Below are 12,337 nucleotides of genomic sequence, written 5' to 3'. Positions count from 1 at the left end.
TGATAAAGAAGAGATGGTTTCAAGTTTTCTTGGGTTATTACCAAGTTTGGTTAATATGTGTGGCTCTGTCTTTAATTATATTATATTACGTAAAACTAAAATTACCTTAAAAGAGGAAGAAAAACAATTGTATAATATTACGAAGTTTTTGGTTAATATGTGCAACTGTTTGAAATTCGCAACTAAACCATTCAGAACAAGAGCTTCAAGAGATGGCTACAATGCCAGCCAATCATCCATCATCTTTGGTCGTGGATTCTTGAACTGTGTTTGTGCTTCCTTCTTGGCCACATTTGAGTTATCTGGATTACATACATGCTCAGGATGATGCCGAGAGATACGAGGAGTTGTTGATGCCTTCAAGTCATATTAAATACAGTATTTAAGTTTATCTTGTAAAGTTACATCAGAGATTACAATTACAGAAGCAAACCTCTTATATGCCCCCCTCCCCAATGAATCTGACCCAAGAACAGAAGAAATGTTTGAATTTGCAAAAAGAATAAACCCCAAAAAAAAAGCTGACACAACTAAAGAACTCCTTCCATGATGCAGAATCAATATTGAGGTGTGTAGGAGTAACTAGGTTTGTTTTGGTTTTGCCTTAAATTCATGTGTCCTTGTCTTCCTTCTCTTGAGTATTGATCCCACATCATCTGCTCTTCCATCAACATTCTCTGTTTCTTCTCCATATCATTCATCTGCACATACGCTGGCGGCGCAACCTCCAAGGACGCTGCAAATGGATCCATTGGTACAGTGCCATTGCTGTTTCCATTAGCCGTTGCTGGTGCTGGAAGTGCCAGCATGGTTGCTATAGTTGTTACAACATTCATGTCAAAAATTAGTATAATATGCAAACAAAGACATATCAAAGTAAATGTTTCTTTTAAAACCTGCTGGTCTTCCTGCAGAACCAAATGCCATACTGCTTGCACTTCCGCTAGCTCCATAAGCCGTGGAGGTTTGCACAGCAGCGTTCACAGTGCCATGCTGATACATTCCGTTGAGAAGCAGCATATCAAAGCCTCCTCCGAGTTCCGTCTTTTGTCCTGATAATTTTGTAGCTGTTTGCACCAAAGCTGTCTCCCAATCTGCTCCATCATCATTAAACGCTTCCCATCCAGGACCGGTCTCTGAGCCAGAACCGCTCGCGTAAGGGCCATCGAATAAAGCCAATGCTAAGCTATCTCCAGCTTCTAAAGCTTCACCACCGTTTATATCCACAAGATCCAGCAAATCACCAACTTCTTCTTGCTTCTTCTCTATTATCACTTCCTCCTCGGGTTGTTCTTCTTCCTCTTCCTCTTCTTTTGGTGGAGGTGCAGGTAAGGCCTTGATAGCATTCATATCTTCTTCCTCCTCTGCTCTCTCATCATCATCCTCTTCAACAGATTGTGATTCCTTGGTCTGGTCTAAAGTGGATTTGTCTTTTATAAACTCATCCATGAGATCAAGCTTCTTCTGTGTGATCTTCTCTATCTCTGGATACTCGGAAGACCTAGCGATCCCCATGTTCTTACACCAGGAATAGAACTGATCTAGCTCTTCAAACTGTTTTGAGACCCGACAGAAAATGTCATAGACCTTGATCGAATCAGGTATGTCTAACTCCATGAACCGTTCGATCAGAATCCCCATCATCTCAGTTACATCGTAATATATCTGGAAGCTCTCCTTCACTATAGGATACAGAGCCACAATCACAACTCTGTTGTTCCTCGCGCCACCTGCTTTTTTTTTAAAAAATTGATAACTTGTTATCCAAGAAACAATGTAGAGAGCGAGGAAACAAGAGGAAACTGCGGTTGCGAACCGAACCGAACCGAAATTTGCGGTTAGTTTGGTTTGGTCGTTACGAATTCAGTTCAATTCGGCAGGTTTGTGGAACAACTTCTGTTTTCAGTTAATTTGATTTTCCAAAAGAAAAAAAAAATTTCAAACCAAACTAACCAAAAATTCGAACTAAATAACCAAACTAATCGAAACTAACCGAATTTAACCAAAAAATACTGAAAATTTAACTGAAATATAACCGAAACTAAAAACTTCAAGTTAGTTTAGGTAAAAAATTTTTTTTAAAAAACTATCCAAAAATATCGAACCGAACCAAACTTTTTCCGATTCAATTCGGTGAGATCTTGGCTGAACTGAACTACCCGAACTACCCGAACCCCGCAGGCCTATGGATGTGATACCTGTTGGACGACAAGCCAAGAAACGGTCAAGAAGTTGCTGTAAATGCTGTACTCTGGTGAAAATCTTCTCTGTTTGCATCTCTGCGATGGGTTGTGACCTAACCACTATAGCCGTGGAGAGATCAGCTTCAGGCTTATCTTTCTCATCTTCCACCGCATCTCCTCCTCCAACGCAGTAAACTCCACGTTTCCCGTGCCTCGTTTGCATCCTAAAATCAAGCCTTTCATCTAGGTACAACGCGTAGGTCCTTACAAAAGCAGAATAGTCCCACGAATTTGACCTAGAAACATCTCTAAAGTCAGACATGTTGAGAAGTCTTGTCCCACGTCGGGTAGCGAAGAAGATCTCCTGCTCATAAGCCTTGTCTCCTTCTGCTAAGAGACGTTGGATCAAGATCAAGGTTTTGAGAGCAACGGTCCAGCATTTGGTTTTGTTGAGGCGTCTAGAAAGCGTGTTGACGCATGCGTTGATGTAGTTGCGTGAGTAAGAAGTTAGGCTAAGAATCTCTCTTATGTATTTTTCTTCCGCGGGGTACTCTTCGTGACGAGTCGCTTTGACGATGGCTACGTCAAGCTCTGATAGAGAAGCGCTACGACCGTTGACTTTGGCTAGACCGACGCTGGTTTGGTCCTTCACGGCTCCTATGGCTCGTTTAAGTTTACTCGAACCCATTTTTTTACGATTTATTAAAATGTATATAAGAAAAAAATAATTAGAAAACGTAGAAATAAAGACAAAAAGATATGAAGAGAGAAAAGCGGAAGAGAACGAGGGTTGCTTTGTTTTTGTTTTTGTTTCCTCGTCGTCTCCTTTCTTCTCCTCTGACTTTGATATATTTTTTTTTTTGTTTCTTTATTGTCCTTCTGCTGTATTTTGTTTGTTTAGTGAATGTAGTTTCTTTGGTGCTCGTTGATATTCACCATGCAAGTCGCCGAGGTTGTAGGAGATTTTGGCCGGTGATAGATAACGCCACGTGGCTTTTTACTGGCAAAGCTGAAATTAGTTTGTATTCACCATTAATGGAAAGGAGGAGATAAATAGATAATTAAATTTCAGAATAGCAATTGCCACATTAAGAAAGAGTCCATATTTATTTTCTGTTTCCAAATGAAAAAAAAAGGATAAATTTCTAGCAGATTTTTGTGTGTTTAAATTTCTGAAGACTATGTATAAAGGTCTTTCTTCCGTATGGTTTATGCTTATTAAGGCCTCCTACATCATCCACATCACGTTTCATTTTTGAATTGGATTATTATATAGCTTTACCTCAATGAGTCGCAATTTTTTTTGTAAAAAAAAAACAACAAGAGAGAGAAAAAAAAGATTAAAATGCATTATTTTCAACCACTAACGAAGACCCCAATAATTCGCAGAAATTCCCATTGCCACTATAATAATATAATAAAATTTAACATATACTATTACCAAAAATACTTTTGTATTTTCCATAAGAATCAATAAACTAAGGAAAGTTATTAAAAAGCCCACTTCAAAAAAACAAAAGCCCATTCAAAGTTTCTGGAAGGTAAGTTAAGAACAAGGGTATAACCGAAAATAATCGATAAAGCAAGGCCTTTTAAAAAAAATATAAAAAAAAAATGAAAAAACAGAGCATAAAGTCACTCTTTTTGTCATTGTCTCTGTCTCTTCGTCGTCATTAGCTTAAGAGCATCCATCATCATCCTCCACCTCAACTACTCCCTTCCCCCAAGAAGTAGATTCGCATAGAGTTTCTTCTTCTTCGAGAGCTCTCACCCAACACGTTCCCATGGCTAGCAACAACAACAACAACCTCTCCGAGCAACCTCCTTCCGACGATTTCTTCGAGCAGATCCTCGGAATCTCCAACTTCTCCGCTTCCTCCAGCTCCGGTGGGCTTTCCGGACTTCCCGGAGGTCTAAGCGGAGGCGTAGGTACACCGCCGCCGATGATGCTTCAGCTCGGTTCAGGCGAAGAAGGGAGTCATCATAATCATATGGGAGGAGGAGGAGGTGGGCCTTTGGGGTTTCACAACGGGATGTTTCCGTTGGGGTTAAGCCTCGATCAAGGAGGGAAAGGACAAGGCTTTCTTAAACCCGATGGAAGTGGGAAGCGTTTCCAAGATGATGTTGTTGATAATCGATGTTCCTCCATGAAACCTGTAAAGTTCTTTTGTCTTTGTGTTTGTTACTTTCGAGAAAACAAAAAAAAAATAGAAAATTAAAAATTAAATAAACGTAACGTTTTGAAGATTAAAAAACTGATCTTGGTTTGGTTGAGTGTTTTTTTTTTTTTTTTTTTATGTTTATTCTCTTTAGTATTTGATGAGTTGAAGTGAAAATTGTTGTTATAGTGAAAAAGTTGGATCTTTTCTTTTAAATGTTATTGGTTTTTATTCTTTTGTGTGTGTGTGTGTGTTGTTGAAAGGTTTTCCATGGGCAGCCAATGACACAGCCAGCTCCACCAATGCCGCACCAACAGTCTTCTATCCGACCTAGAGTTAGGGCTAGGCGAGGTCAGGCCACTGATCCACACAGCATCGCTGAGCGGGTAAAATGTTTGATCAGAGCCTATTTTAGTTGATGAGATTTGATCGATCTAAACATAAATACACATTACAGCTGCGTAGGGAGAGAATAGCAGAACGGATCAGGGCGTTGCAGGAACTTGTACCTACTGTCAACAAGGTCAGTATCCTTTCTTTTTTTGGTCTCGGCTGTTGATATTATTTTCTCTGAGCTCATTTAGAGACAAGTTTTGTAGTTGGCATGTAGAACTGTGGATAATAAAGATTTATATTTCTTTTGCTTTACCATTGCAGACTGATAGGGCTGCTATGATCGATGAGATTGTGGATTATGTAAAGTTTCTCAGGCTCCAAGTTAAGGTATATAGTTATTGGTACCTCTCTAATCTATTCATAAGCTGATCTTGAAATTGTTTTATCTTTAATAGTTTTATAGGGAGATTATTAAATACCCCCAGAAGGATTTGGTGGTGTAAATCATTGGTCCCCACCACCTACTCTTTTCAACTAAAATTCTAATCTGATTTAAAAAGATTATAATTGTTTAATCTGAGTATTGAGAGTAATCAAAGAGCAAATGATTATGCTTCTTTTTTGGCAATAGCTTCTTTCACTTTTTTTGCCTTCTTCCAGTTTCTCCTATGGAGAATCATCACAGTTTAGGACTATGGTAATAAAAATGATGAGAACATTGAAGAATATGATGCCATGATGAGCTTTGAGAATACTTTTCCTTCATAAGCTTTTGTCAACTATGGCAGGTCTTGAGCATGAGCCGTCTTGGTGGGGCCGGTGCTGTTGCTCCACTAGTCACTGAAATGCCATTGTCTTCATCAGTTGAGGTTAGACTAAAGAGAGAGAGAGAGAGAACATTCTCAATGTGTCTATTCAAAGATAGAGAGTTGAATAAAATTGAGAACTTTGGTAATGTGTTTTTTTCTTATTGACTTCCTTCAGGATGAGACGCAGGCAGTGTGGGAGAAATGGTCAGACGATGGGACGGAGCGTCAAGTGGCTAAGCTGATGGAAGAGAACGTTGGAGCAGCGATGCAGCTTTTGCAGTCAAAGGCTCTTTGCATAATGCCTGTCTCACTGGCGATGGCGATTTACCATTCTCAGCCACCTGACACATCTTCATCAGTCGTGAAACCGGAGATGAATCCTCCTCAGTAGATCTTTGCATCCAAGCTTCTTTGCTCTCAAAGTAGGATCTGTGCAGTAAGAAGTAAAAAAAAAAAAAGGAAAAGGCTCTCACTTGGTTGGCCTAATATTTTTATCATTTTGATGAAAGTAACTTTTTTTAGCTGAAGAGAGTAACTTTTAATGGGAGTTTGAAGAAGAGAGAGAGGCATTGAGGGTAGTAGACTAAGTTTCAGACCTAGTAGTAGTCTTTGTAATGAAATGTGTGGGAAGGTTTTCATCTATATTCAGCTTAATTAATATATTCACATTATCTATTACCATCATAGAGAACATAGTAATGTCACAGCTTAGTGCATATGCAGAAATGCTTATTGAAATATTATATCACCAAAAAAAGAAGACATTGTCGATCACAAAGACAAATCTGAGAGAAAAAGATTGCGTTTTTAGTACTCATCTCCATGGTTTATTTGTCTGTTAGTATAATGCAGTAGCCAAGAAAGCAGATTCAAAAACTGACGGATCTGATCAGTACATCAGCGTTTGTCTTTGACTTCACTATCAGCTCTGCGTTGGGCCTGTCGTTATAATCAACCTGCAATCAAAAATAGTTACTTTACCTCCAAGAAGAAACTTTAAAACGATATAACTGAGTTAATACAAAAGTAAAGTGGAAACTATAGCTTTTACCCGCCATTTAGCAACGTCCGGTGGTTTACCTGTAACGAATAAAACAAAACCCTCTATGGTCACAGCAAGTCTCTTAAGAATCAAAAAAGAAGAATTTGTGCGTACCGGTTGAGATATGTCTGGCTTCAACACGTTGCATCGCGGTGTCGAGATTGACATCAATGAACCTTGATGATAATACATTGATTGGTGAAACCAAAAAATAAGAACCAACGAGTGAAGGAGAAACAAGTTTTTACCACTTCTCATCAAACATATCAGAGATGTCTTTCCAAGTCCCTTCTTCTAACAGCAAATAGTTTCCCTCAACAATCACCACTTTATGCCTGTAAAAAAAGATGTACACAAGGTAACTGATAGTCTCAGGAAGAGGGAAACGAAACCATTTCACGGTACTAGATTCGAAGCTACTGACTACTTACTGGAGGCTAACAAAGATATCATCTTCAACTGGATCTCCAACTCCATGATCGAATGATGGCACGTAGACTGAGCGAGCCCTGGACAGTTTGAAAACTTATCAGTGTCTAATGTAAGTGTCGCAACTCTTAAGATTATTAAGGTGACTAACTCTTTTACCTCGTTTCTCAGCTTCTTTAAACAGTTGAGCAATAGTGCAGGATTAAAAGTCCAAGGAGCTGGTTGTTTAATTGGATCAAAGGATTATAAATATAACCTTTTGAAATCTAACGTATAAGATAAAACAGATCTCACCTCCTCTTCTCGCGTGAGCTTCTTTGGGATCCTACAGTGGAAAAAACAAAAAAAAATTGTTTATAAAAAAGTTCGAACTGTTAAAAACAAAAATAAAGCTTCAACCTCCATGGCATCAAGCTGGGAACGATACAAGTGGAACCCATCCATGGGAAGCACTGTAGCGACATCAGGCGGCATAACCTCAGTATCAAAAGAGGCAGCTTTCTGAGGCCATAACCTATTTATACGACTCACAACTTCATATGCTAACGTGCTTTTACCCGCACCAGGAGGACCAGCCAGACCGACCAAACGTCTACATGAGCCAGACAACACACAGTTAACAAGAAGAGTTGGAGACAACGTCTGTAAGAGTGTAGAGAGAACTTACTTAACATTGGGGCTAAACATTGCAGCTGATGTAGGGACAAGACGTTCCGCCAACTTATCATATATCTCATCCATACAGCTTTCGAACAAGAATTGACAAAAAAAAAAAAAAAAAAAGAATGACACTTTTGTTAATTAACATGAAACAAAAGATCAAATCATGAGCATCCACATCTTGGCTCTTAATGAGGAGCAGCAAAATCTCCTTTTAATTACATACACAACAGCAGTTCAGAAAATCAGCTGTTACCTTCCATCAACGACAGTGACATCTCTCTTCTGACAACACGAAACCTGAAACAATCGGTCAATTACAAGATTTAAGCGAAACCAAAGAGAGTCTAACATGAATCTAAAACCTACCAAATCACGAGGTGTTCTTCTTGGTATGCTCAATCGAACGGGGACAAGAGATTGGTCCCATAATCGAACTTTGACTCCTCTAAATCGACACGATTCTGCAGAATGAATCGCGAAAATTTAAAACTAAAAAAAAAAATGAGTCTTTCAAATAGCAGAGGAGTAAGCCATATGGAGAAGGAACCTGGAACAGAGGATGAGTAGCAAAAACTGGGTACAGTGGAGAAAGAAGAAACCTCCATCCGATGAGGGGGTGAAAGACTAAAACTTTTCAGTCAAAATTAGCTACAGAAGAAAATATATTTCCGAACAAGAGTATGAAAATCGAGCTAAGCGGTGCTCTGCTCTCGAGGGAAGATGATGAATAGTACAGTTCTTTTTGTATTGCTGGATGAAACAAATAATATTTTTATTAAAATGCCACGTCACGCGCCCGCACCTAACTGGGTCAGCTAAAAGATCAATGGGCCCATATCTTAGACCCAATATGAAACTAAGAGGCCTCTCTATTTCTTACCTAATGTAAATTGTTAATTTATGATGTGATTTTGGTTGTGTTGGTTTAGAATAATAAAACTTATAATAATCGTAGATTTCATGATGTCAGGTATAAATTTACAGTTTCAGCTATTAGAGACTTTTCCAATGCATTTTCCCTCTTTTTCTTTTGTTATATAGGGGACTTTATATCATTACTTTGAAATGCTCTCTAGTATAGATGGACACTAATTAATAGTACGTATGTATATATAAGCAAGTAATAGTTATAGATACAATATAAATATGGTCATCACGTGCTTTACATGACGACACTTTAGTATCATATACATCCATCTCAATCATAAACGCAACAAAAGGCAACTATTTACTTGTAGAATCTAACACTCGAAACTTAGATGTGCATTAGATGTCAACATCATTGGCTAAACTGCCTTCTTTTTCACATGACTCGATCGGCTTATGGTATAATTTACGCGAGGAAAAATTGAAAAGTGAATTTAGTAACCAATGCAAATGTAAAGTGAATTATATATATCTCTGCAAGCTAAAATGATAATAGTTTTTGAAAAAGAAGGATAGGTGGTATTGATAATAGTATTTTTAGAATTTTTTTTTTTTTACAGAAAACTGCAACGTTTGTTGTAATGTTCATTCTGCAATGAATTTTTAATAACTTAATTTTTGTTTGCCTTCAGCTACGTTGCTAACCTATATTAGATTATTTTTTTTTTTTTGAAAAAGTAAAAGGGTTAAACCCAGGTCTATTAAAAACACACACATAATCTCTGAGTGAAAGGTGCAGCTCATTGATAGACCATCTCCCGGATATTCAAATGGACCGAAATGCAATAGCTTATATTCGTGTAGAGTGTGACCAAGAAAATGTGACTTAGTTTTGCATGGCAGGTTGATCGAACCTGAAATGTGGTAACATCTCAATCCATTCACTTTACCACTTAACCACAACCGGTCATCTATATTAGATTTTCCGCGGACTATTATTATATACTCTATAGTTTTATACATAAATTTATATATCAAGAATCTATGATAGAGCTTCAACCATTAAACATAAGTATACCCCCAACGAAACATAATTGGCTAAATCAACATGTACGTGTGACCCTCACATATAAACAAACGGCCCTTCGGATTTCCATGGAGCCAATTTACTTTAAGGATCTTGAAATATATACGATTATGAACAAGGCAAGAAAACTTTTTTTTTTTTACATGCATGCAAAAGCATCAAATTCAAAGAAGAATAAACGTGTAATCTCTTTCAATGTGTGAGAGATATGTGGCTTATCTTGTTCTTGCCTTGGTGGAATATTAAACAGCATACCATTGCTTTTCATTTCTCCGCATATACGCATAATTTCCTTGGATAATATTTCACACATATTTTAGTATTGGAATAAATTAAAACAGACTTACATTTCAGAAAATCTATGAGAACATGAGAAGCAAGTTGGGTCCATGTCTAATCTCTTCTTCCATATCGAATATGTTCTTGGTAATATACGTGTTATATCTTTGTAGTTTGTATCATCCAATGATAGTCTATCTGTGGGGGCTAGCTATTTTCAGTTTCTCTTTCGGCATATTTCTGTTGATGAATGAAAACAAAAATATATTTGATTATTGGAAGAGGAAAAAAATTAATCTCGATTTAGATCGTTTTCATTACTGAAAGTATAATAAGTAGGCAATTTGAAGTCCTCGTACGTTAGATTATCGTACAAAGTCTAATAATTTAAAATGCAGATACGTAGTGATGAACCAAACCATTATTAGGGCAAAGTTCATATGGAGATGTGATCATGTGAAATGTAGAATATTAAAATACATCAACTTTTTTTTTTTTCACCACATGTCAAGACTCTGGTGACGTCCTTAGCTCGGATTTTGTCCAGGGGGACGACGATTTGTGACACGCAACTTGAAGCAAGCATATGAATCATTTTCCTTTTATAATACGCAAAAGAAAATAAGTTGTGGATCTTGTGATTCATATAGTGGAACGGTGAAACTGTGAAATAGTTGATTACGCAAAACTAAATGAAAATACGTGCAATGAAGGAAAAATAATTGATTAATGCTATGTATGTCCGACATCAACGTTAACTTAATCCTAATACGTATAATATCGTATGAATATTAATGTATGTAGTAGTAGTCAAGCTTAGGAGCTAGGGCAAAAACGTCGATGAGTATTTAGTAATCATATACTGTTATATTATTGATTAGTTCTCCTTTCTTGTTCGATCGAATAATCCGAACGTACAGAGGCAGCATCTTCTTCTCGTGATCTTCTCCATCATGTACGGCGTAAACAACACTGGCTCTTTCCTGTCTTGCTAGTATAATTTCATTGATAATGTATTTGAGATTCTTTCTTTTAATAATTATTAAAAATTTCTTGAAAATCGAAAACGAGATAGGATATTTGTTGATTGTGGTTCTTTTCGGAATAGCTCTCCAATGTTCTTCAACTTTTTCCATCGTTCTGTCATTTCAATAATATGTTTTTGCATTATAGTCCAAGAAATCGGAAAGCTTCCTATAAACCATAATGTTTCATTTACAACGCCATGTGTTTTATCATATAGTGTGATAGTGAAGACAAACAAAATCAAACTGTATCAGCCGAAGATAAATTTTTGAATAATGCTAAGTCATTCACATATAAACATGAATATTGTGCTTTAAATCTTTCAGAAATATATCTTTGTAAGAAGATTGAAACCAACTTCTATAACAATTAAGAATTAACATATATAGTCACAGAACTATACATATTTGGCTTCAATCTGATTCTTTTTTTTTACTATAGATGGTAATTTGAATTTGATCTCATATCATCTGGATGGATACGTTGTGTTGATGTGGAGAATATGAAGGTTAGATTAGGTATCATTCTGAACAAAATCAGAAGTATAAAGCATTAGTTGAAAACAATATAGGGTTTCAACGAGCATATTAAGTAAAATAAAAGGGCTTCCCGGAAATAAAGATCATCCATATATACCAATGACTTTCCTTACCATACTCAAACCATATCTCCCCATTACTTACACCAATACACAGAAAACTGCTTACATTAGTACACTTAAACGCACACAAACATTCATATAGCATCAATGGAGAAGATCTCAAATTTGCTAGAAGACAAGCCAGTGGTGATATTCAGCAAAACTTCATGCTGTATGAGCCACACTATCAAGTTGCTAATATCTGGCTACGGTGCGAATCCAACGGTATACGAACTAGATGAGATGTCTAATGGACCAGAGATCGAACGAGCACTGGTCGAGCTTGGATGCAAACCCACCGTGCCAGCTGTTTTTATAGGGCAACAGCTCACAGGTGGTGCAAATCAGCTTATGTCTCTTCAAGTCAGGAACCAGCTAGGTGCGTTGCTCAGAAGAGCTGGTGCCATATGGATTTAAGTGGCCTTAATCGTAACTAAGGGTATACTTATATATTTTTAGTATAGAGTGTGATCAGCGTTTGAAGCATAATATATATAGTAATTACAAGAAAACTATTTAGCGTCAATCTGAATACTAGAGAAACAAAATAAAATAAATTAGCGATTTGATCCAACTTCTCTTGTGTTTTGAATGCAATCGCAGTTGTTAAGAATTAAGATTGTATTTGCATAATAAGTATTTACATGAGTACATTATAGACTTATAGTTAAATGGTATCGATCGCTTTATTACTTTATTATGATAAGTATGCCTTGTGCTTTGTGCAACGTTTATAACTAGGCTGTGCAAAGGTCTTTATATTGTACGATGCATGTGATTAATTACTTATTCAGATATCTGGTTGAATAAACTTCTA

At 37.0% G+C, this 12,337-nt stretch overlaps 4 protein-coding genes across 4 annotated transcripts; 2 read left to right on the top strand and 2 right to left on the bottom strand.

Annotated features, from left to right (window-relative positions):
* Positions 1-81: 81 nt before the first annotated feature.
* On the bottom strand, positions 82-3,408 carry LOC106399771 (putative clathrin assembly protein At1g03050). Its single transcript, XM_013840224.3, has 3 exons — positions 2,199-3,408; positions 897-1,730; positions 82-814 (listed from the first exon to the last, which is right to left on the bottom strand). Exons 1-3 carry the CDS (start codon positions 2,869-2,871, stop codon positions 558-560), a joined length of 1,764 nt encoding a protein of 587 aa, XP_013695678.2. The 5' UTR covers positions 2,872-3,408; the 3' UTR covers positions 82-557.
* Positions 3,409-3,834: 426 nt separating this feature from the next.
* Positions 3,835-6,149, top strand: LOC106401606 (transcription factor bHLH7-like). Its single transcript, XM_013842144.3, has 6 exons — positions 3,835-4,339; positions 4,606-4,728; positions 4,800-4,865; positions 5,000-5,065; positions 5,467-5,547; positions 5,663-6,149. The coding sequence occupies exons 1-6, from the start codon at positions 3,968-3,970 to the stop codon at positions 5,876-5,878; spliced, it is 924 nt and encodes a 307-aa protein (XP_013697598.1). The 5' UTR covers positions 3,835-3,967; the 3' UTR covers positions 5,879-6,149.
* A 56-nt stretch (positions 6,150-6,205) lies between these two features.
* LOC106401607 (putative uridine kinase C227.14) lies at positions 6,206-8,381 on the bottom strand. Its single transcript, XM_013842145.3, has 12 exons — positions 8,169-8,381; positions 7,988-8,082; positions 7,875-7,918; positions 7,626-7,703; positions 7,358-7,550; positions 7,253-7,283; positions 7,117-7,176; positions 6,961-7,033; positions 6,778-6,864; positions 6,644-6,705; positions 6,539-6,567; positions 6,206-6,443 (listed from the first exon to the last, which is right to left on the bottom strand). Exons 1-12 carry the CDS (start codon positions 8,224-8,226, stop codon positions 6,357-6,359), a joined length of 897 nt encoding a protein of 298 aa, XP_013697599.1. The 5' UTR covers positions 8,227-8,381; the 3' UTR covers positions 6,206-6,356.
* A 2,071-nt stretch (positions 8,382-10,452) lies between these two features.
* Positions 10,453-12,317, top strand: LOC106400167 (monothiol glutaredoxin-S1). Its single transcript, XM_048757681.1, has one exon. The coding sequence runs from the start codon at positions 11,629-11,631 to the stop codon at positions 11,935-11,937; it is 309 nt and encodes a 102-aa protein (XP_048613638.1). The 5' UTR covers positions 10,453-11,628; the 3' UTR covers positions 11,938-12,317.
* Positions 12,318-12,337: the final 20 nt, after the last annotated feature.

The sequence above is a fragment of the Brassica napus genome, chromosome C5 (genome assembly GCF_020379485.1).
Source record: "Brassica napus cultivar Da-Ae chromosome C5, Da-Ae, whole genome shotgun sequence".
In the NCBI taxonomy this organism is placed as follows: domain Eukaryota; kingdom Viridiplantae; phylum Streptophyta; class Magnoliopsida; order Brassicales; family Brassicaceae; genus Brassica; species Brassica napus.
The sequence above is the reverse complement of the archived record's forward strand: the minus strand, read 5'-3'. Positions and strand labels throughout refer to the sequence as shown.

What these genes read in the sequence shown, in the direction of transcription:
- LOC106400167 (XM_048757681.1), top strand. Translation starts at nt 11,629, where the DNA reads ATGGAGAAGATCTCAAATTTGCTAGAAGACAAGCCAGTGGTGATATTC.
- LOC106401606 (XM_013842144.3), top strand. Translation starts at nt 3,968, where the DNA reads ATGGCTAGCAACAACAACAACAACCTCTCCGAGCAACCTCCTTCCGAC. An exon ending in GATGTTCCTCCATGAAACCT is followed by an intron (nt 4,340 to 4,605) that starts GTAAAGTTCTTT and finishes TGTTGTTGAAAG; the next exon opens with GTTTTCCATGGGCAGCCAAT. An exon ending in TTGTACCTACTGTCAACAAG is followed by an intron (nt 4,866 to 4,999) that starts GTCAGTATCCTT and finishes TTACCATTGCAG; the next exon opens with ACTGATAGGGCTGCTATGAT.
- LOC106399771 (XM_013840224.3), bottom strand. Translation starts at nt 2,871, where the DNA reads ATGGGTTCGAGTAAACTTAAACGAGCCATAGGAGCCGTGAAGGACCAA. An exon ending in CTTGGCTTGTCGTCCAACAG is followed by an intron (nt 1,731 to 2,198) that starts GTATCACATCCA and finishes AAAAAAAAGCAG; the next exon opens with GTGGCGCGAGGAACAACAGA. An exon ending in TTCTGCAGGAAGACCAGCAG is followed by an intron (nt 815 to 896) that starts GTTTTAAAAGAA and finishes TAACAACTATAG; the next exon opens with CAACCATGCTGGCACTTCCA.
- LOC106401607 (XM_013842145.3), bottom strand. Translation starts at nt 8,226, where the DNA reads ATGGAGGTTTCTTCTTTCTCCACTGTACCCAGTTTTTGCTACTCATCC. An exon ending in GAAGAACACCTCGTGATTTG is followed by an intron (nt 7,919 to 7,987) that starts GTAGGTTTTAGA and finishes CGATTGTTTCAG; the next exon opens with GTTTCGTGTTGTCAGAAGAG. An exon ending in GTCACTGTCGTTGATGGAAG is followed by an intron (nt 7,704 to 7,874) that starts GTAACAGCTGAT and finishes CTTGTTCGAAAG; the next exon opens with CTGTATGGATGAGATATATG.